General features: G+C 43.6%; 3 protein-coding genes across 3 annotated transcripts; 2 read left to right on the top strand and 1 right to left on the bottom strand.

Annotated features, from left to right (window-relative positions):
- The first annotated feature begins 116 nt into the window (after nucleotides 1-116).
- Nucleotides 117-4,251, top strand: zbtb8a (zinc finger and BTB domain containing 8A). The gene is made up of 4 exons (XM_039009469.1): nucleotides 117-264; nucleotides 1,976-2,835; nucleotides 2,930-3,099; nucleotides 3,210-4,251. Exons 1-4 carry the CDS (start codon nucleotides 209-211, stop codon nucleotides 3,528-3,530), a joined length of 1,407 nt encoding a protein of 468 aa, XP_038865397.1. The 5' UTR covers nucleotides 117-208; the 3' UTR covers nucleotides 3,531-4,251.
- An 829-nt stretch (nucleotides 4,252-5,080) lies between these two features.
- Nucleotides 5,081-8,841, top strand: LOC120059868 (hydroxymethylglutaryl-CoA lyase, mitochondrial-like). Its single transcript, XM_039008923.1, has 9 exons — nucleotides 5,081-5,207; nucleotides 5,608-5,697; nucleotides 5,929-6,036; nucleotides 6,237-6,332; nucleotides 6,550-6,698; nucleotides 6,867-6,930; nucleotides 7,099-7,287; nucleotides 7,407-7,532; nucleotides 7,794-8,841. The coding sequence occupies exons 1-9, from the start codon at nucleotides 5,109-5,111 to the stop codon at nucleotides 7,893-7,895; spliced, it is 1,023 nt and encodes a 340-aa protein (XP_038864851.1). The 5' UTR covers nucleotides 5,081-5,108; the 3' UTR covers nucleotides 7,896-8,841.
- Nucleotides 8,842-13,035: 4,194 nt separating this feature from the next.
- Nucleotides 13,036-13,872, bottom strand: LOC120059979 (gap junction beta-3 protein-like). The gene has a single exon (XM_039009058.1). It carries the CDS (start codon nucleotides 13,870-13,872, stop codon nucleotides 13,036-13,038), a length of 837 nt encoding a protein of 278 aa, XP_038864986.1.
- Nucleotides 13,873-23,164: the final 9,292 nt, after the last annotated feature.

The raw sequence follows: 23,164 nt of genomic DNA, 5'->3' as shown, positions 1-23,164 counted from the left end.
AAAGGCGAGTATAGTCTCTAAAAGGGGCACTTGTACTTTAAGTGGCTCCTTGGCCCTCGGGCGCTCAGTTAAACACCCACGTCAGCACTGCCGTTTTTTCTCGGTCTATAAACGGGTTTCGGTCTTTAGGGCTGAGCAGGAAGTGGAGCGAATGTGTACCCCGAACCAGTAAAAGAAGGAGTAAAATTGCCAACTAAAAATAAAAAAAATGGCAATGGTGACAGAGATGGGGGCATATCGGGCAACGGGCGAACCAAATCACCTGTGAGTATCGATACCTTTGTCGTGGGTAGAGCATTGGCAGAAGCAGGGAGCGCGGGTAAGCAGTCTAGCCTATAGGGCGTAAGCGGGTCCTGCGGACATCGCTCGCCTGAGGAAAATGCACTAGGTTCCGCAGCACGGAAATTCTCCTCGCTGCTCGCAGCCTACTGAGCTCTGGAGTTTGGGCATGAAAGGGGTGATCAATGGATCCAAAATCGGGTGTGAAGGTGATGCGGTCCGTTGGCACCTGGGATATAACTATGATTCGTATTTGTTTGTGCTTGATCGAATGAAGTCTACCATAATATCTCTGTTTTACTGTAATTCCATTGTGCGGGAGCTGTAAGTGGGCGTCTCTCCTGCGCTCGCGCACAGGCACTGAAGCTACCCGATTTTATTTCGATGCGCTGTAGTAGCCTATTATTGTTCACAGTACTTTTAAGATATGGATGCGTAAATGCTTTTGAATTAAATGGTATATTGATTTATATATATTGGGGGGAATGAGTTCGTTGATTTATAGGGTATCCACTCCAACCGGGCGTTAAGTGGGCGCAGTGCTGCATGCAGCTCTTCGTGTATTCCATTTATTTATTACGAAATGCTGATATTTTTTTTAATCGTTATCAGCTAATTAGATATAAGTAATTAGGGATAAATACATGGCTAAACGAGAAAATGTTGACATGGTTTTAAATAACCAAAACCTCCAATAAATCCACAAAGCAAATATACCCTCTGTGTATGAGAGCAGCACACATTCATAATCTCTCATTACTGTCATTTTCTATTTGTGAAGAGTTTTCTGGTGAGGGTTTATATTCTCCTGTGGGATGGTTGCAGGGTTTTGTTACCCGATGGTGTCAGTGAGTCGGGTGTAGCCCCTCAGATAATAAAGCGCTTGATTGACGGCTGAGGCAACCACTCACGGTGCAGGTTGGGGACTAGTAGGCTGACTCTCTGAAGAGTTAGATCAATGGCGTATATAAACCCTGGATTGTAAATTTATGTATTGGCCATTGAGAGTCTTTGAAGCCATGAGTCGGCCATATTGGCACTCCCTAGTAGGCCTAGTCCTCCATAGGAATGAATGGAATACTGCAGTATTTCAATTAAATGTTTCAAAGACTTAAATACATGTACTTTTGTCCATCTTTTTTTTGCTGTGGTGGGGACAGTAACATTAGTAATCTAAAAAAATATAATACTTAAATTAATTTTTTATAATATTGTTTACAGTTATTTTATTTGTATGTTTAGCTCACATACTAGAGTTTAAAAGTATGGATTAAAATTAATGTTGCAAAAATGAATGTGGACATTAATAAAGTAATTATTATAGCTTTCAAATATTTTTTACAACGTGGGGGAGTGCCAAGATAGAGGCACAGTGGCTTCAACACAGCGCCCCACTAGTCATCTAGTGTTTATATAAATCACTGAGTTGGATTGGCTCCACCTAGAAATCAAAAGGCAGTCAGTGATGGTTACACAAGAGGATGAAAATTGCACATTTTGGGGTGTATAATTGTTTTCATAAATAATTAATTGAATTCACTTTTATTTCAGTTTATCTTGGTGGTGTGAATTCATATTTGCATGTTGAATGATTTTACAATCCAGATCATGTGATCAGTCTCAACAATTTTCCTCTTATTATAATTTTTGTGTGACATTATATTCACCTGTCACATATGTCTGTTGTGTGTTGCAGACAGGCCCAACGGTGGTACCATACGGACATCACAGCCGATCACCAGAGCTATCTGCTGAAGCAGTTGGATAATCAGAGGCGTCAGGAGCTGTTCTGTGACTGCAACGTTCTGGTGGAGGGCCAGCTTTTCAAGGCCCACCGCAATGTCCTTTTCGGCAGCAGCGGCTACTTCCGTATGCTGCTTTCCCATGGGGCCGATGACAACGCAGAGCCGGTCAGCACCTCCTTCGAGGTCTTTAGCCCCGACACGTTCACCGTCATCCTGGACTTCATCTACTCTGGACAGCTGGACCTCTCCAGCCACAATGTGATCGAGGTGATGTCCGCTGCCAGCTACCTGCAGATGAACAACGTCATCAGCTACTGCAAGGACTTCATCAAGTCCTCCCTGGAGATCAGTGCCAAAGAGGATGATGTCCGCTACCTCAGCTTGTCTGAGAACAGCTATCCTCAGGGGGGTAGGGAGGACAACGCCATAGACCACCAAGCAGCCACCTCCATCAGCCCTCCCTCTGCCCTCTGGACCCACGACAGCTCCAGGCCCCAGTCCTCCAGGTACCTGGTGAAGGAGTTGGACCTGGATGCTGCAGTCCTAAAGCAGGATCTCAGCTCCCCTCCGCCCAGCCAGCAGCACAGCCCTGAAGTGGAGGTGTTGCCGGATGCAGAGGAGCCCCAGTTTGCCCGGCCTCGTGCGGAGCGCAGACGGAAAGGGGCTGGCAAGAGGAAACCCTACTGCATGCGCTCCTCAACAGATGAGGCCCTGGCCATACAAGAGGCCCGGTCACAAACGGCACAGAAGGCAGATGAACTGTATGCCACTCTACCTACCATTGTGGGTGTTGTGGGACTCTTTAACAAAGGTGAGTGCGGTGATATTATTATTGACCCTTATTAATTATTAGCTTCTTAGGGTTAACACAGGTTCTAATTAATGTCCCCCTAATCTCACTTTAGACCCTAACCCCTCCATGCGCTTCAAGTGCCCGTTCTGCACTCACACGGTCAAGAGGAAGGCAGACCTGAAGAGGCACCTGCGCTGTCACACGGGCGAGCGGCCGTATCCCTGCCAGGCCTGCAACAAACGCTTCACCCGCCTGGAGCACCTTCGCAGCCACTTCGAGACGGTGAGTCATCTAGGGCTAAAACATGGTGGGCAGATTTACAAGTGTAGACATTCTATTAGTGTTTTTCCTGTATAATTTCTCAATTTGTTTCCCTGATTGATGCTCTACAGATCCATCAGGCCAGGAAGCTGGTGTGCAGGAAGTGTAAGCGTCAGGTGACAGAGCAGAGTGGGCGGGTAGTGTGTGAGGGCTTGCGGCGCTACCGAATGTGTACTGAGTGCATCCAGGAGACGGGCTGTGAGGATCTGCCTATCGATGGCCTGGAGGGGGCTAGCGAGGAGCCTACCCTGCTGCTGGGGGTGGACGGGGAGGAGGAGGATGGAGACACACAGAGGAGTTGGCTGGTAACCGATGATGACGACCTGGCAGAAGACTCAGGAGCTGACCTTATCATACAGGAAGTGGAAGACAGCGATGAGGAGCTTCAGTGAAAATGTGCCGTGTGTGTGTGTGTGTGTGTGTGTGTGTGTGTGTGTGTGTGTGTGTGTGTGTGTGTGTGTGTGTGTGTGTGTGTGTGTGTGTGTTTGCTTGACTGCGCACTTTTGTGTATAAGTGTCTGTGATATTTCTCAACGTTTATTGTCAGTGATTATATATAAGCATCCACATTTTTAATGACTATTCATTGGAGAAAGTTATGTTGAATAATAATTGTTTATAACTGTAAATATTAGAATTTGTAATATAATAGACTGCTTTTATTCTTAACGAGACGTTTTCAAGCTTGTATTTTCAGTTTAATATGAAAAGAAAAAGTGTTTGATATTCAATGTACAATGTATAATGTTACCATTTTGTTTGTCAGCTTTCATCTTTCTTTGCATCAAGAATATTAACACTTATTTACAGCCAAATACTCTTCACAACTTTGATGTTAGTGAGGATTTTAAGGGACGTCAAAGGGAAGTCAATGGTGTTTATATATGTTTGCCAATGCCTTTCATGTTAAGTCAACTACAGTGGACAGTGTTTGCACGTTTTTGTGTAGAGAATGTTTTACTCTGTTAATTGTTTACTATTAATTGTTTGTTTTTATTTACAAATTAATTACTACACATTATTTTGACCATGATTATTATTGATGTATCATTCATGTTTATTTATTATCTTTTCTACTTATTTTACACACATAAAATGTATATTTTTATAAGAATTCCAAGTTGACTTTGTTTTATTGATTCATCAGGAAATGTCTTTCAAGTTAAGTTTGATTATCTATGGTGGGGTCTAGGGCCATATTGCGGCTGTTCTTTGCTCACAAATGGTTTATAATGTTGTAAACCATTTGAACCAAAGTCAAAATAAAGGTTATGAGATAGAATAAAACATTAAAGTTAAAGACACTACAGTCAGTCACGTTCATGATGTAACTTCGCTTTCCAATATCATTTTCAAAACATTTTGAGGTGTTTCAAGTCAACTTTACACCTGGTGCAAATGTAGGCTATATCTGGGCTGGTCAGTAGGTGGCGGTAATGTACTACTTTTTTTGTGGAGTAGAGGACCAGCAGAAGAAATTGTTGTATGTTGAGGCAGTGAAGAAAGTACAGTAGGATGGGTCAAGGGGGAGGAATCCTGAGAGTATACGAGATTTGACTTCAGAAGAGTTACAGGGTTTGTTGAGTGGTGGTGTCCCGTCCTCCCAGGCCGTTGGCATGGTGCAGGAGCAGATAGGATCAAAGTAGTGGAATGGGGTAGTGGGTTTTTAATGAGTGTAGGTGTTAACTGTAGAGAATAACCTGGGTGTATGAGATGTTACTGCAGAAGACTTAATGGGGTGGTGATTTTAAATTTTAGGAAATAGTGGTATATAGGGGTAGGGTTAGTTGGTGGTGCAATTTTATCCTAAGAACAGGAATAATGAAGATAATTTAACGTAGGTAGGCCGTGGCTGGCCTCACACTTCAGTACAGTAGGTGGCGGTGTATGCACCTTAACGTTGGATGCTATCTGCCAACCCAATCCCAAAGAAGAAGAAGAAATTTACGGCACTGCTAAGGCTGGACGAACATGGCGGCTGTCATGAGATTTGTCAACCGAAGCACCTTTGTTTCTAGAATGGGTCATCAATGTTTATTCTTCAGTTGTTCAGCAGCAGTGGCGAAATCAGTAAGTCCGTGTGTTTTCTTTCTTCAACATCTCTCCAGTGCAGTGGCTTTTTTTAAATACATTTTTTATTTGATTAAAGTGCCTGTTATTAGCCTAACTTAGCTAGCTAAGGTTACTAGAGTACTAGCTAACTTTTGGTTAAAATTAATGCTAAGGACCGCTTTTAAAATGTGTGTGAAATACTATATTTTGGTATAACGAGCAATGCCATAGCCATAATGGTGTGTGTGTGTGTGTGTGTGTGTGTGTGTGTGTGTGTGTGTGTGTGTGTGTGTGTGTGTGTGTGTGTGTGTGTGTGTGTGTGTGTGTGTGTGTGTGTGTGTTTATGTGTGTGTTTATGTGTGTGTTTACTTGTAGTTAGCTACGTGTACTGTCTCACACTTACCTCTGTTGTTGACAGGTTCAGGTTGGTGCATCTGCAGGGAAGGCTCTCCCAGAGAGGGTAAAGATAGTGGAGGTTGGACCCAGAGATGGTCTTCAGAATGAAAAGGTATAGTAGTATTCCACTTTATTAGGATTTTATGCTTTTTTTTCCTGAGTCCACCGGTGAATTACATATTTTTGGTGGTGCATTGAATTGAGCAGGTGTGGCTGAGTGGGTGTCGCTCAAACTCATGAGGAACCAGGAAGTATTTTTACAGTTCTGGGGAACTGTGTCAAAAGTCACCTGTTGCAGATGTTATTGTCATAACTCATGTCTCTCTCCTGCTGTCCCTGTCAGACTCTTGTCCCTACTGAAGTTAAGATTCACCTGATTGACATGCTCTCAGAGGCGGGTCTTCCTGTCATTGAAGCCACAAGCTTTGTCTCTCCAAAATGGGTTCCACAGGTGAGCTTACTAGAGTGTTTTGTTTACTCAACAACATGTCCTTTCACATTGTATATTCCAGATCATCACTGAATATCGGTGTCCATGTGACTACCATAGTTTGCTTTACAGATGTTTATTATGGATACTGTATTCATTCAATTATGAAAATAGTTGCAATTGCATAATTTGTGATGTGTCCTGTCCCTCCTGATTGACAGATGGCCGACCAGGTAGAGGTGATGAAGGGGATCAACAGACGGCCTGGTGTGTCCTATCCCGTACTGACCCCCAACCTCAAGGGCTTCCAGGCAGCTGTACATACCTCTGATTGGCTCCATGCACATGTTACTGTGCTTACTGTGTCACCTCAACATCAAATAGACACATAACAGAAACACAGAGATGTTTGAGTAACTCATGTAACTCAGTAACTTAATAATTCCATCAAAGCTAATTATTAAACCATTGTAAGCAATGTGGTATTTTTAGACTGTAGGTATTGAGCAAGTATGTTGCTGGTTATTGTCTCAGGTGAAGGCAGGAGCAGCAGAGGTGGCCATATTTGGGGCAGCCTCTGAGCTGTTTAGCAAGAAGAACATCAACTGCTCTGTGGAAGAGAGCCTGCAGCGCTTTGAGGAGGTCACCAAAGCAGCCAAAGAGGCCGGTGTGCGAGTCAGAGGGTAAGATTGACAGACAGACATAGGGAGAGGCAGAGGAAGAAAATGGGAGCGGTCGTGATTTTCAATGGGAAAGTCTTTAAAATGCTGTAGGGTTGTTTACAGTTCTCTAAGACGTCAGGTTGTTTGACTCCAGGGCATCAGTCTCACCGCCTTGCTCTGTTCCCTCAGGTATGTGTCATGTGTGCTGGGATGCCCATATGAGGGCCAGGTGTCACCAGACAAAGTGGCTCAGGTGAGTTCCTCTGACTGAGACCAAGCCCAGCATTCTATTACTTGTCACTGAGAACTGTCTCTTCATTTTCCCTTATAAATGTAATTATACTCCAAATAGATTTTATTAACAGTGTCATAGAGGTTTAAACCTGCTTGAAGATTTCACCTGTTGCTTTCTCTAATGCAGGTAGCCAAGCGTCTGTATTCCATGGGTTGCTATGAGATCTCTCTGGGCGACACCATAGGTGTGGGCACACCGGGCGGCATGATTGAGATGCTGGAGGCAGTGAGCAGGGAGGTGCCTGTTGACGCCTTGGCAGTCCACTGCCATGACACCTATGGTCAGGCTCTGGCCAACATCCTTATCGCCCTGCAGGTACTGCACAGTAAGACCTGAAACTGAGTGCAATATAGAGGGCTCCTCTGATTTGGTGTATAAAAAGTACTGCAATACTTCTGGCATACATTTGATGAAGATGCTGTTTATTTTTGCAGATGGGCATCAGTGTTGTGGACTCGTCCGTGGCTGGCCTGGGCGGGTGTCCATATGCACAAGGGGCTTCTGGGAATGTGGCCACAGAGGATGTGGTGTACATGCTGCATGGACTCGGCATTCAGACAGTGAGAATTCACCTCTTCCCTCTCTTTCTTTCAGTCTCCCTCTTTCACTTCCTCCCTCAGTCCAATAGAGTCTGGCAATCTGTTACGAGAAAATGTTCTACTTCCTGTGTATTGAAAAATGAATTGTCTTCAGTGTTTACTTTTAACACAACACGTTTGATCTGGAGGAGTCCCAGTTCTCTTTATAAACTGGTCAGTACACATGTAAAGTTCCCTGTTTCAGTGTGTGACTCTGTTGTCCTCCTTCTCCCTCTGTCTCAGGGAGTGGACCTGCCCAAGCTGATGGATGCTGGAGCGTTCATCTGTAGTTCCCTGAACAGAAAGACTAGCTCTAAAGTGGCCCAGGCAACCTGCAAACTCTGAACCTGGCTCCACGAAGGCCTATAAGAGGGATGTCACGAATGATACCTACAGACATGGCCAGAAGGCATTACCAAGGCAAAGCACACACACACACCTGTGCCACTTAGATGTAATATACTTTGATTTAGCTGTAGGTAAAAACGGTTGTAAGAATTGTGTGTGTTCCGTTATTTGATATAAGTAAAGTACCTTTCTTATAAATGAAAACATCAAAATAGTTGGAAAGCCTTGCTCAAGTGGTGCCTTCTCATTCTTGTCATGTCCTCCATACACCTGGTGCCTTGTTGTCCTCTCCCTCTGTGTGTTACATGATCATTGCTAATGCACAAACGGTTTATTCAGAGTAAATTATGCTGTTGAATATGTATCTCATACCAAACTTAAATCAACAGAAAGTTAAATGAAGGGATTATTGACACTTATTGTTGTATTGACCATTTGGGTGTACAAACAGCCTTGTCCTTATTCAATCTTCATGTTCAGCCAGCTGTTGGAACTGTGGCTAAAGGATGGGTAATGGCAGTATATTGCAGTAGGTATCTATAACAGACCTTGATGTTTGTAGAGTGGAATAGAAAACAGATCTATTGATGAGAATCAACAAATTGATTTCTATTATGAGACAGGGAGTCACAGGATTTAGCCATTGTGTTGTCATGTTTGTTATTGTCATCTTCCAAATCTTACGACTATCCTTACTTGAAAACCACTTGGGATTTGCAAACCTACCATATTAGGGCAGTAAAGTCCGTCATTCCAGCAGTTGGAATAGAATTTTAATGTTTTCGTCTGTTTAATTCTTGGTTTTGGTGTGTCTCATTGTGAATGTAAATATTTATTGTAAAAGGTTGCACTACTGAAATGACGCTGTTAGAAAAGTTTATCACAAATCTAAGGAACCTAAATTATTGGCTGTATTTAAATAAATAAAATACTTACTCTTTAATGAATGTGTTATGCATATTTAATCGAACAAATGGCATAACCCTGTACATTTACACAGCCAGTGTCTGTGACACAGCTACGGAAGTGTAGCTGAAATATCTACCAGCATGACACTGCCTACCCAACCACGACATAGAGATGAATCACCTAGAGTTCTGGTGAGTTTATAACACTAGACTAGTTGAGGAATCCACATTGGGGCGGCAGGTAGCCTAGTGGTTAGAGCGTTGGGGAATCCCCGAGCTGACAAGGTAAAAATCTGTCGTTCTGCCCCTGAACAAGGCAGTTAAACTAGGCTGTCATTGTAAATAAGAATTTGGTCTTAACTGACTTGCCTAGTTAAATAAAGGTTAAAAAATATATATAATTATTCATTCATGGCACTTCAAAACCAATCAAAGGTGGTACCATTGAGATACTTGTAAACCATAGGACGTACTGTACAAGAATCCAATCGGATTCTTCTAAAGACTTCATCTGTATCGCTGAAGTTCAGTGTTACAGCGTGATAGAAATGTAAAGGCAATGTTCCCGCGTTAGCGGAGACTACATTCACCGTAAACGCTGCATATGTCAGCTCAGTCGAAAATTTAGATCACGCGATACTGATTGAATGGAACCCTAACCGACATCTCAGTGGTGGGAGGTAATGGTTGAGTCATGTTCTGAGAGGTTGGGATTTTGCACTTAATGTAAAGCAAGAGATACAGAACAAACAGGCAGTGTTTGTCTTCCACACCTAGTAGTAAGCGACAGAGAACCTGACGGAGAAGCTGGGCCTGCTATACTGAGATTCCTTTAGCTTGCTTACACTTCAGAGTCCCAGAGAAACATTCAAATAAAATGTTGTCCTTTCCTGGTTGATACGTATGAGCCAACAATGACTTGGACATAAACATCAGAGAAATTCTGACTTCTAAATTAAAATGAACCCTAAAGCAATGGTATGCCAAAAACCAAGACTGTGTTGGGAACATCTGTTCACTCTGTGCATGTGTGTACATTAATTAATTAAACATCCTGTATAACAGGACGTCATTGCCCTGTGCTGCTGGCTTGGTCCTGTATGTCACGTGGGGCTGTTTTAAGGTCCTGATTAGATATGTTCTGATCTAGTCACTCAGGCTAAGTCAGACAGAAATGGGGCCAAATATCTAATATTTCTGAATACCGAGTTACCTGAAGAGTAACTTTCCAGATAAAGTGAAACAGGAACAAGAATTAAGTCCACTACTGTAATATGAATGATGCCAAAGTAAAATAAATGTTCATATTTTATTTATACAAAATAATGTACAAAACAGAAGTTTGAAGCTGATTGTGAAGGTTCTGTTCATGACAATGTGAGGCTATCAGGTGTCCACACCATTGTTCACTGAGAAACACTGTTTTATCCACTTTTCTCTGTAGTCAGATGTTGTGCTCCAACTTTCCAAGATGCCAGCATTTAGTGGACTTGATCAATTAAACAGCAGCATTCCTTGTCTCTCATTTGAATCAACATAGGCCTTGGATGAGGAACGTTTGTGTACAAGCATGTACAAACACAGACAATCTGTTGTGGCATTACAACATAAATATGAGAGGAACCATGCAGATGTAGGACCTGAGCCAGATGTAGGACCCGAGCCAGATGTAGGCTCAGAGGACCTGAGCCCTAGGACCATGCCTCAGGACTACCTGGGATGATGACTCCTTGCTGTCCCCAGTCCACCTGGCCGTGCTGCTGCTCCAGTTTCAACTGTTCTGCCTGCGGCTATGGAACCCTGACCTGTTCACCGGACGTGCTACCTGTCCCAGACCTGCTGTTTTCAACTCTCTAGAGACAGCAGGAGCGGTAGAGATACTCTTAATGATCGGCTATGAAAAGCCAACTGACATTTACTCCTGAGGTGCTGACTTGCTGCACCCTCGACAACTACTGTGATTATTATTATTTGACCATGCTGGTAATTTATGAACATTTGAACATCTTGGCCATGTGCTGTTATAATCTCCACCCGGCACAGCCAGAAGAGGACTGGCCACCCCTCATAGCCTGGTTCCTCTCTAGGTTTCTTCCTAGGTTTTTGGCCTTTCTAGGGAGTTTTTCCTAGCCACCGTGCATCTACACCTGCATTGCTTGCTGTTTGAGGTTTTAGGCTGGGTTTCTGTACAGCACTTTGAGATATCAGCCGATGTAAGAAGGGCTATATAAATAAATTTGATTTGAAATTTGATTTGATGTAGTCTTGTAATAGAGTAAAACAATTTAAAAAGTGATTAAATGATAGAGGAGCTTCTATTAGAATGCATGCTTTAAATAAAACCAAATAAATGATTAATTATGTTGGTGCACCATTGCCAAGTAGTGGTAAGCCACTGTCCAGTTTAGACTAATCTTGCACCAACACTGTCAAAGCAAAGACATTTGTTATCATTCTGTTGTCTCATATTGAAGTCATAAAACAGAGAGTATACAAATATCTTTGAGGCAAGTAACAACACATTTCAGTAATTAATAAGCAAACCTCTGAAATGCATTTTCTTTCTAGTAGTCCCTGTTTCTATAGCGCCTTAGCACACCTCCAAAGTATTGGTGATGTAGGTGAATACACGCCTCCGTGTGTCTTGAATACATGCTTGTCACTCTGACAAAATAGTTCCCTATGAGCATTTCACCCTATATTCCCTCAAATATTTTTGTCACAGAGCAAATTTCAGGTCTGCTGAGCGCAAACTTGACCGTTGTGAAAATTCTGTGCAACTTCCAGCGCGCGTTTAATGTGAACGCTGAGGCTGTACCCACTTTAAGTTACAGGTTCAGACGGTGGTCAAAAGGGCTACTGTGGCTATTTGATCATAATGTAGGCCTACCAGAGTGGCCAACCATAAATAAACAATGGAGAAAATGCGTCTCATAACATTTTAACATTGAAATAGCTGTTCTGTCATTCACCCTACAGTAGCAGCCAATGTGTGATGTTCAATGTAGCCCTACATTCCATGAGACTTAAAAAAAAAACATGCAGGGCTTGACATTACCTTGTCCTTCAGACAAGGAGGTGACTGAAAAGGTTATTGTATTGTTTGATGTAAGAAACCACTTTACAAAATAACATGCAGTATTATTCCCATAACACTATTTCAGAGAATCAGACAAATGATGTTACCCTCTGCTGCCTATTGGCTACTTAGTTTAGTCAAACCTGTCTCAAAATACAACACTGCCCATTTAAGACAACAAAAAAAAGCTCATACTCGACTCACATTTTCAAAGACATTTACACGTTTTGTGCTCTTGTATGAAGCAATCACTCCCCCATTGCTGACTATACATTATTTATAACTGGGCTAATAACTCACTAACTAGCAAAGGATATGAACAAAATGTGCACATGTGGCTACATACAGCTCTCGCTTTGATAAATAAAAAAGCGCATCTACTCACGACCGCTCATGCTGTAAACACAGTCAAGTTCAAAGCGAATGGCACAGATCCCTATATGTCAATGATCAATTTGCATTTAGAAACTGGGTGGTTCGAGCCCTGAATGCTGACTGGCTGAAAGATGTGGTATATCAGACCGTTCTAATTACATTGGTAACCAGTTTATAATAGCAATAAGGCACTTTGGGGGGTTGTGGTATATGGCAAATATATCACGGCTAAGGACTGTGTCTAGGCACTCCGCATTGCGTCGTGCAGAGAGCAGCCCTTCTTATGCACGATGTATAGTGGCCATAAACCACACCCCAGCGGGACTAATTTCTTAAATAGGCCTACTGCAGCTCTGATTGGTTATATACACCGGTCTGTGTAGAGTACGGTCTGAGTCGTGCGTGTCAATGCAATAGTTCTTGCATAGTTAATTTCGTTTCGCTATGTTGCATTGAAAGGGAAACGTTGATAGTGAAGGGAAATGGGTTGGAAGGGCTGGTTATTCAGTCTGGCAGTAAGAGTTTAGTTGTATAAAATGGAATGTGGCTCACGACAGGGTTGTCTAGCCCCAGGGTCATGGACATCAATACAAAGCCTTGCTCCATGGCAGTATAGGGCAGTAATAGCTAGGGCAGTAGAGACTTTGAGAAAAGTCTGTCTCTCATACAAAGTCTTACAGGAGGACCAGCTTGAACAGGCTTGACCAATGAGGTGAGGCCTGGCTCCATAGGCCTCCATGTTTGGTTCAGTCTTGGGATAGAGTGGACATCCACTCTAGGACAGGTTAGGGGCAGACGCATGCATGTGAGCCGGTAAGGTGGCTTGTAGGTGGCCTGGAAACTGGGGCTTTAAGGATTGTTTCTCCAGCCGAGACATAGGTAGAGTGCTGCAGGCGCTGCAGGAATTATCCTTGTTGTACCGTTCATGCAAGGCCAAGGTGCGCTCTCTTCTCTTCATCTTTTGTGCCATGCGAGTGACGCCCTTGGAGACGAGGTAGATGATCTCACAGACGTTGAGCACGATGCAGAGGGCCGAGGCGCCCACCATGAAGTAGGTGAAGACCTTCTTCTCTGTGGGGTGGCCGATGTAGCAGTCCACCTGATTGGGGCAGGGGCTGACCTCACACTTGACCAGCCTGGGCAGGTAGAAGCTGTCATAGATTTTGTGGAGGATGTAGAGGAAGGAGATCTCGATGCCTGTCTTGACGAAGAGGCTGAGCAGGTAGGTCCACCAGAGGCCGCCGTGCTTTTTGCCTGTGTTCTCGTACAGCTTGGCCTTGTTGCCATGCTTGGCGTGGTACTTCCGCTCACGTTCATCGCGATACGCCACATGCATCACCACCATCAAGGAGGGGCAGGTGACGAAGATGAGCTGCAGGGCCCACAGGCGGATGTGGGAGATGGGGAAGTAGTGGTCGTAGCAGACGTTAGCACAGCCGGGCTGCTTGGTGTTGCAGTCAAAGTCCTTCTGCTCATCGCCCCACACGCGTTCTGCCGCCACCACGTACACCATTACCCTGAACACAAACACCACAGAGAGCCAGATACGGCCGAACGCAGTGGAGTACTTATTCACCCCACTTAGGAGGGCTTGGAAGGTCTTCCAATCCATGATTGGGGCTGGATGTTGACAGCCCCCTTTTTAGAATGAGCTTTCTTTAGTTTGATTACTATGGATTACTGGAGCAACCTGAGTAGATAAAAGAGAAGATGGGGGAGAGAGGCATGAATATAACCTGGATCATGGTATTAATTAATTTCACAATCTTCACAAACACTTGAAGATTGTTGGGTGTAGGGCTATTACTTTGATGTGCCTTTTATAGGAACCAGAAGTATAATATCTATTTTTTGAGAAATTGACTTGAATGCACTGGCATTTTGTTTCCCTTTTCAATAGATTTGTCATTAGTTTACTTCCACATATCCCACATGTTGACATGCATATAAAGTGAACTTTATCAACAAAGATCACTTTTTATCCTTGTAATATTTACCTGAGGAGGTTTACACAACCAAAAGGTTTACACACAGGTACAGCGCATTCGGAAAGTATTCAGACCTTTTGAATTTTTCCACATTTTGTTGCAGCCTTATTCTAAAATGTAATGACCCCCCCCTCAATCTACACACAATACCCCATAATGACAAAGCAAAAACAGGTTTTTATAAATGTTTGCACATTTATAAAAAATAAAAAAATAAAATATCACATTTAGATAAGTATTTAGACCCTTTACTCTGTACTTTGTTGAAGCACCTTTGGCAGCGATTACAGCATCGAGTCTTCTTGGGTATGATGCTACAAGCTTGGCACACCTGTATTTGGGGAGTTTCTCCCATTCTTCTCTGCAGATCTTCTCAAGTTCTGTCAGATTAGATGGGGGGGGCGTCGCTGCACAGCTATTTCCAGGTCTTTCCAGAGATGTTCGATCGGGTTCAAGACCGGGCTCTGGCTGGGCCACTCAAGGACATTGAGATTTGTCCTGAAGCCACTCCTGCTTTGTCTTGGCTGTGTGCTTAGGGACGTTGTCCTGTTGGAAGGTGAACCTTCGCCCCAGTCTGAGGTCCTGAGCACTCTGGAGCAGGTTTTCATCAAGGATCTCTCTGTACTTTGTTCCATTCATCTTTCCCTTGATCCTGAATAGTCTCCCAGTCCCTGCCGCTGAAAAACTGCCACCACCATGCTTCACTGTAGGGATGGTGCCAGGTTTCTTCCAGACATGACGCTTGGCATTCAGGCCAAAGCGTTCAATCTTGGTGTCATCAGACCAGAGAATCTTGTTTCTCATGTTCTGAGAGTCTTTAGGTGCCTTTTGGCAAATTCCAAGCGGGCTGTCATGTGCCTTTTACTGAGGAGTGGCTTCCGTCTAGCCACTCTACCATAAAGGTCTGATTGGTGGAGTGCTGCAGAGATGGTTGACCTTCTGGAAGGTTCTCCCATCTCCACAGAAGAACTCTGGAGCTCTGTCAGAGTGACCATCGGGTTCTTGGTGGACTTCAATCAAGTTGTAGAAACATCTCTAGGATGACCAATGGGAAACAGGATGCACATGAGCTCAAATTCGAGTCTCATAGCAAAGGGTCTGAATACTTACAGGACCAGTCAAAAGTTTGGACACACCTACTCATTCCAGGGATTTTCTTTATTTGTACTATTTTCTACATTGTAGAATAATAGTGAATACATCAAAATGAATCAAAATATATTTTATATTTGTTTAAAACTTTTTGGGTTACTACATGATTCCATATGTGTCATTTCATAGCTGTGATGTCTTCACTATTATTCTACAATGTAAGAAAACCCCTGGAATGAGTAGGTGTGTCCAAACCTTTGACTGGTACTGTATGTAAATAAGGTATTTATTTGTAATACATTTGCAAACATTTCTAAAAACCTGTTTTGTCATTATGGGGTATTTAATGTAATACATTTTAGAATAAGGCTGTAACGTAACAAAATGTGGAAAAAGTAAAGGTGTCTGAATACTTTGTGGCAATTGATCAATTCGAATTTTTGGGGGGAAATTACAATTGGGCAAGGTGGGAATGCAAATGAAGGCATATGCTGCTATAGTAGGTCTTCGTTTAACTTGCTTTACCACACACTGACCTAGCTATAACAGTTGGGATGTCTGTGATATTGGATAAGTATGATTTTCCTAATAAATCAGATGTTTACTGTTTGGCTGTACAGGGAAGGACATCAGTGCCCATCATCTTTCTCTATTTTTTCTTTGTTCCCCTCATTGCTCATGCCTGCTTAGAAATGTAACATATAAAGCCAATGTGAACTGTTCAAACATTATCCCCAAAAAAGGAATGGATACAGTTCAACGTACAGGCACCATGGTTCTTCATCAAACTAGCTTTTTTTACTCATAACCTCTTCTATTGCGCATTTTCAGGTGGCTGAGTATAAACTTGTATGATACGTTGGTACAATGTACGGTAAATCTCCGAATTTTGTCAAACAACGTAAATGGAATAGGTGACGCATGTCAAAACGTAGGCTACAATTCAACATCAACGCAATAAAACAATACAAATGCCTACACCCCATGCTCAACTCATTCACACAACAAAATTAAGTAACAGATTACATTTAAAAATAGATAGCCTACATTCCACTTACTTAACAAATGTTAATCCGTTGTTTGTGCTTTTGTTCATAAATCACTTTTCTTTTTCTGTAGATTTATCTTGGGCTAATTCGTTTTACGCAGAGATTTAGCCCGCTCTACAGGTAGAACGTCGTTGTCTTGAGTAATGGGTCTTTGGAGTATGCCTGTGGGTGGGGTAAAAAAATTCTTGTAGCTTTAGGATTTACAGATTTTTTTTCGCTGGAATACACAACTCTTCGCTCTTTTATGATCGGTCTGATGCATCCACTAATCACACTAGTTCGATAGATATCTGCCTCCTGACAGTCCAGACTGCACTTTTACAATGATAAAGAAATTGTGACTTTGTCCTTCACATGGCCTATTATATGTCAAATACAATAAAAACACATCTGGTTTGGCTAATTATCAAACTATCCTATGTTAATCCCTTAGTAGCACAAAAGCAAATAGACCCATTTTATATAGTTTACTGTGTCCATCAATTAGAGCTCAGATATTATGGTTAATGTCAGATGATTCTTAGTGACAACAATGGATTAGCCTAATAATGTTTTGGTGAAAGAACTACAATACTCAAACCGATTAAAAAAAAATTACTAACACAATAAATAGTTTCCATGCACAGTCCTTTCTTCCAGTTAAAACTTGTTCCAGAAGGCCTCCAGCCCTCCACTAACGTAAGAGACCACCACACCCAGAGGTGAATAACAGTTGTTGTTGTTCTGCTGTTCCTCACACCTGATTGGTGGAAAGTATCAAAGGTTTACCTGGTGCAAGGTAACTCTATTGTGGGATGAAGAGGTGGGTCGTGGCAGTGGGTGAGAGGGAGGGGGCACTCTCAAATCATCAAGGGAATTAATCCTTTCAACTTTTTCCATAAAGGCAAAACAATTACTTATCATATTACCTGTTACTTACTGTATCTTCTGCCTGTGTGAAGCAGGATGGGAAATCTGACACCACTTGAAGCTGGGATGTCACTCCTACCATTTCATTCCCTCTTCCGACAGTCCATCCACTCCTGGCTGAACCCTACATCACAGCCACTAACAACGCATATGCCTGGAATCCTTACATCACAATGCAGCAGGAGAGAGTAGTTTCGCTGTAGCACATTCAGATATCGATTTACAGACATGTTCTCTAACACTAAATATACAAATACATATTTTACAGTTATAAGGAAGGTGAAATCTTATAGTTAGTCATTTTATAAATTGATTATACTATATTTAGAAAAAATTCATACAGTTTTGTTAAATAGGAAATACAGTGCATTCAGAAAGTATTCAGACCCCTTCCCCTTTTCCACATGTAGTTATGTTACATCCTTATTGTCAAATGTAGTTATGTTACATCCTTATTGTCAAATGTAGTTATGTTACATCCTTATTGTCAAATGTAGTTATGTTACATCCTTATTGTCAAATGTATTAAATACACATTTTTACTCATCAATCTACAACAATATCCCATAATGACAAAGCGAAAACAGGTTAAGAAATGTTTGCAAATTTATTACAAATAAAAAAAACAGATATACCTTATTTACATAAGTATGCAGACCCTTTGCTATTAGACTTGAAATTGAGCTCAGGTGCATCCTGTTTCCATTGACCATCCTTGAGATGTTTCTACAACTTGATTGGAGTCCACCGGTGGTAAATTCAATTGATTGGACATGATTTGGAAAAGCACACACCTGTCTATATAAGGTCCCATAGTTGACAGTTCATGTCAGATCAAAAACCATGTCATGAGGTCAAAGGAATTGTCCGTAGAGCTCCGAGACAGGATTGTATCGAGGCACAGGTCTGGGTAGCATTGAATGTCTGGAGCATTGAAGGTCCCCAAGAACACAGTGGCCTCCATCATTCTTAAATAGAAGAGGTTTGGAACCACCAAAACTCTAACTAGAGCTGGCCGCCCAGCCAAACTGAGAAATCGGGGGGAGCTTCAGAGTTCCTCTGTGTAGATGGGAGAACCTTCCAGAAGGTCAACCATCTCTGCAGCACTCCACCAATCAGGCCTTTATGGTAGAGTGGCCAGACGGAAGCCAAACAGCATAGGCAGGGGTCCCCTCAATGTCCGGGGTGGGGGGGGTGGCATCAGCCAGTGGACCAGGAACCATCGGCCTGAGGAGGGAAACATGAAAGGAGGGTGAGATCCGGTAGTTGGCGGGGAGTTCTATCTGATAGGTTACCTCATTGACCCTCCGGAGGACCTTGAAGGCCCCACAAACCGGAGGCTCAACTTCCGGCAGGGCAGGCGGAGCGGAAGATTCCTGGTGGAGAGCCAGACGCGATCACCAGGATGTAACACGGGAGCCTCACTGCGGTGGCGGTCCGCCTGATCCTTCTGATGAAGGATGGCGCACTGGAGCCTCCCATGAGCGATGTTCCACACTGCTGATATTCCAGGACACACTGGAAGGGAGTAAGCCCGGTGTAGGAGTGACGGTAAGTTAAGCATATTCCGCCCAGGGAAGGAACCGGGCCCACTCCCCCTGCCGGTCCTGGCAGTGACTCCTTATGAACCTCCACCTCTCCTGGTTGGTCCTCTCCACCTGCCCGTTACACTGAGGCCAGTACCCGGATGTGAGGCTGACCATGGCCCCCAGCTTCTCCATAAAGGCTTTCCAGACCCGTGACTTGAATTGGGGACCACGGTCGGAAACTAAACTCAGCAAAAAAAGAAACGTCCTCTCACTGTCAACTGAGTTTATTTTCAGCAAACTTAACATGTGTAAATATTTGTATGAACATAACAAGATTCAAACATCTGAGACATAAACTGAACAAGTTCCACAGACATGTGACTAACAGAAATGGAATAATGTGTCCATGAACAAAGGGGGGGGGGGGGGGTCAAAATCAAAAGTAACAGTCAGTATCTGGTGTGGCCAACAGCTGCGTTAAGTACTGCAGTGCATCTTGAGTTTGAGTTTGAGTTTATTTTATTTTTACAGGGACAGTGCACATTAATCAACGTTTCAGTAAAAGTGCCGGTTTTAGCCAGCCGGCTAATTTTCAACCGCAGTCCCTGGGCAGGTTATTAAAAACAATTACAATATAGACAATAGCAGCATGGAACAAGACGTAGCATACAGACAGAGCAACATAGAACAAAAAGCAGCAAGACAAAATTCATAAAAGCAACAAAGTGTTTCCACACCTCACAAGTTACAGACAACAGACATGGAAAGCGGCAACACACAGCTAGGGACCATGTTCACAAATCTGATTGACCTTTAGCCATGTCTTCAAGCATTTTGTGAAAGTGTGATATGTGGTGCAGTTATGTGTGTCTGATGGCAGTGTATTCCAGACATGGGAAGCTCTCACAGAGAAAGCGGATTTACTAAAGGTGCTTTTCCTTAGGGGAACTATACAGTCACCTCTCATGGCAGACCTTGTAGATCTGCTGCCATATGTTTGGGTTTTCTGTTTAACAAAAATACTGAGTGGAGGGGGAGCCAAGCCATTTAGGATCTTGAATACAAGACATGCGTCGGTGTATTGCACAAGATTTTCCCAACTCAGGAGCTCATGCTTTCTGAGGATGTGACAGTGATGATGGCTATTGGGCTTCCTATCAAGCACTTTGAGAGCCTGTTTGTAGACAGACTGAATAGGTCTTACTGTTATACAGCAAGCTTGGGCCCAACTAGTCAAGCAGTATGTTAAGTGAGGGAGTATCATAGATTTGAAGTACAGTTTTGCTACCTCTGTAGTCAAACAATTTCGTATAAATCGGAAATTAGCTAGGTTGAATTTGGTTATTTGAATTACCTTTTTCACATGCTTTTTAAAAGAGAGGTTGGAATCAAGTATGATGCCAAGGTACTTAAAATCAGATACCACCTGGAGCTTCTCCCCTGACACATAGACATCTGGCTCAGTAGCATCTGTTGCCCTCTTTGTGAAGAACATGCAAACAGTTTTTTTCACATTGAGATGCAAACACGAGTCACTGAGCCACTTTGTAACCTGGACCATTACAGTAGTGAGTTCTTGTGCAGCTTGTTGTTTGCTCTTTGCATGCACATATATCACTGTATCATCTGCATACATTTGAACTTCAGACCCAGTACAGACAGAAGGCAGATCATTAATGTACAGGCTGAACAGGAGGGGCCCCAGTATTGACCCTTGGGGCACACCCACATCATAGCTAAGAGTGGGCGACAGCTCATTGCTCACTCTGACACACTGAGTTCTGCCTTCAAGGTATGATTTCATCCATCTCAAGGCATCGGGGGAAAAGTTGAACTTGGACAATTTTGTGATGAGAATCTCATGGTTAACAGTATCAAAAGCCTTCCTTAGGTCCAGAAACACAGCCCCAACAACGCCCCCTTTGTCCATCTTGGACTTCACATTTTCCAGAAGAAAGCAGTTGGCCGTTTCTGTGGAGTGTTTCGCTCTGAAGCCAAACTGCATGGAATGTAATGTGAAGGGGCTGTTGTTGAGGTGGGCAATCAGTTGTTCTGCTACACACTTTTCAACAACCTTTGACACCACAGGTAGTATACTAATGGGCCTGTAGTTACTCACGTCAGCAGGGTCGCCTGATTTAAAGATGGCCGTTATTATGGCCGACTTCCATACCCTTGGAAACACCCCGAGACCAATAGATGTGTTGGTGACCTTAGTAATGGGGCCAATGAGTGACTCTTTGTAGTTTTTAAGAAAGGTAGAGTCCATCCCAAACACATCTTTGGCTTTAGAGTTCTTTAGTGAGCTAATCACCTTGTCCACCTTTGACTCAGAAACCTCCCTTATGATGAAGACAGGTTGAGCATCATTTACTAGCACTGAGCCCAAGAAACCAGTGGAGGGGTTCTGTGTCAGTACCCTGACAGAGTCACTAAAGTAGGAATTGAAGGCTATTGCTATTTCGACTGCATCCTGTGTTAGATTGTTATTCACCATGATTTCTAGTCTTTTTGCAGTGTTACTATGGTCTTTTCTCCTCAGGGACTGCACCAGATTTGCCAGTTCTTGCTGTGAGATGTTATCCCACTCTTCCACCAAGGAACCTGCAAGTTCCCGGACATTTCTGGGGGGGGAATGGCCCTAGCCCTCACCCTCTGAGCCAACAGGTCCCAGATGTGGTCAATGGGATTGAGATCCGGGCTCTTCACTGACCATGACAAAAGACTGACATTCCTGTCTTGCAGGAAATCACGCACAGAACGAGCAGTATGGCTAGTGGCATTGTCATGCTGGAGGGTCATGTCAGGATGAGCCTGCGGGAAGGGTACCACATGAGGGAGGAGGATGTCTTCCCTGTAATGCACAGCATTGAGTTTGCCTGCAATGCCAAAAAGCTCAGTCCGATGATGCTGTGACACACCTCAGTGTAACGCTCATTCCTTCGACGATAAACGCGAATCCGACCATCCCCCCTGGTGAGACAAATCCGCGACTCGTCAGTGAAGAGCACTTTTTGCCAGTCCTGTCTGGTCCAGCGATGGTGTGTTTTTGCCCAGTGATGTCTGGTGAGGACCTGCCTTACGACAGGCCTACAAGCCCTCAAGCCAGCCTCCCTCAGCCTATTGAGGACAGTCTGAGCACTGATGGAGGGATTGTGCGTTCCTGTTGTAACTAAGGCAGTTGTTGTTGCCATCCTGTACCTGTCCCCCCGCAGGTGTGATGTTCGGATGTACCGATCCTTTGCAGGTGTTGTTACACGTGGTCTGCCACTGCGAGGACGATCAGCTGTCCATCCTGTCTCCCTGTAGCGCTGTATTACGCGTCTCACAGTACGAACATTGCAATTTATTGCCCTGCCCACATCTGCAGTCCTCACGCCTCCTTGCAGCATGCCTAAGGCACGTTCACGCAGATGAGCAGGAACCCTGGGCATCTTTCTTTTGGTGTTTTTCAAAATCAGTAGAAAGGCCTCTTTAGTGTCCTAGGTTTTCATAACTGTGACCTTAATTGCCTACCATCTGTAAGCTGTTAGTGTCTTAACAACCGTTCCACAGGTGCATGTTCATTAATTGTTTATGGTTCATTGAACAAGCAGGGGAAACAGTGTTTAAACCCTTTACAATGAAGATCTGTGAAGTTATTTGGATTTTTACAAATTATCTTTGAAAGACAGGGTCCTGAGAAAGGGATGTTTCTTTTTTTGCTTTAGTTTATGTTTATGTCCTCCAGAAGGCCATAGTGCTGGAAAACCTGCTGGAATAGTGTCTCAGCGTTCTGGAGAGCGGCAGGTAGACCAGAGAGAGGGATAAAAACAGCAGGATTTCGAGAATCTTTCAACAACAACCAGATAGTGGTAAAACCATCAGAAAGCGGGAGATCCATTACAAAGTCTATGTACAGATGTGACCAAGGCCGCTGAGGCACAAGAAGGGGAGGTAGTGTACCTGCTGGAGCGTGCCGGGGGGATTTGGATTGAGTACATACAGAACATAAGTAGACATAGTTGGTGACGTCCTGCGCCAAGGTGGGCCACCAGTATTTATCTGAGAGGGATTGGATGGTGCGGGTGATACCTGGGTGTTCAGTGGCGAGGGCTGTGTATGCCCAAGTCAACAGCCGATCTCTCATCCCCATGGGGACGTACATGCACTCTGGAGGGCAGATGGCAGGAGCGGGTTCCCTCTCCAGAGCCTGGCCGATGTCCACATTTACGTCCCAAAACACGGGGCCAACGATACAGGAGGACCGCTTGATGGGCTGGAGGACACTCACAGGACCCTCCACTGACGTGGAACCACAGGGTGTGGGAAAGAAGGTCTTCCGGGATCCTGGTCCC

The sequence above is a fragment of the Salvelinus namaycush genome, chromosome 15 (genome assembly GCF_016432855.1).
Source record: "Salvelinus namaycush isolate Seneca chromosome 15, SaNama_1.0, whole genome shotgun sequence".
NCBI classification, from domain to species: Eukaryota; Metazoa; Chordata; class Actinopteri; order Salmoniformes; family Salmonidae; genus Salvelinus; species Salvelinus namaycush.
This window is presented reverse-complemented; position numbering and strand designations above follow the sequence as displayed.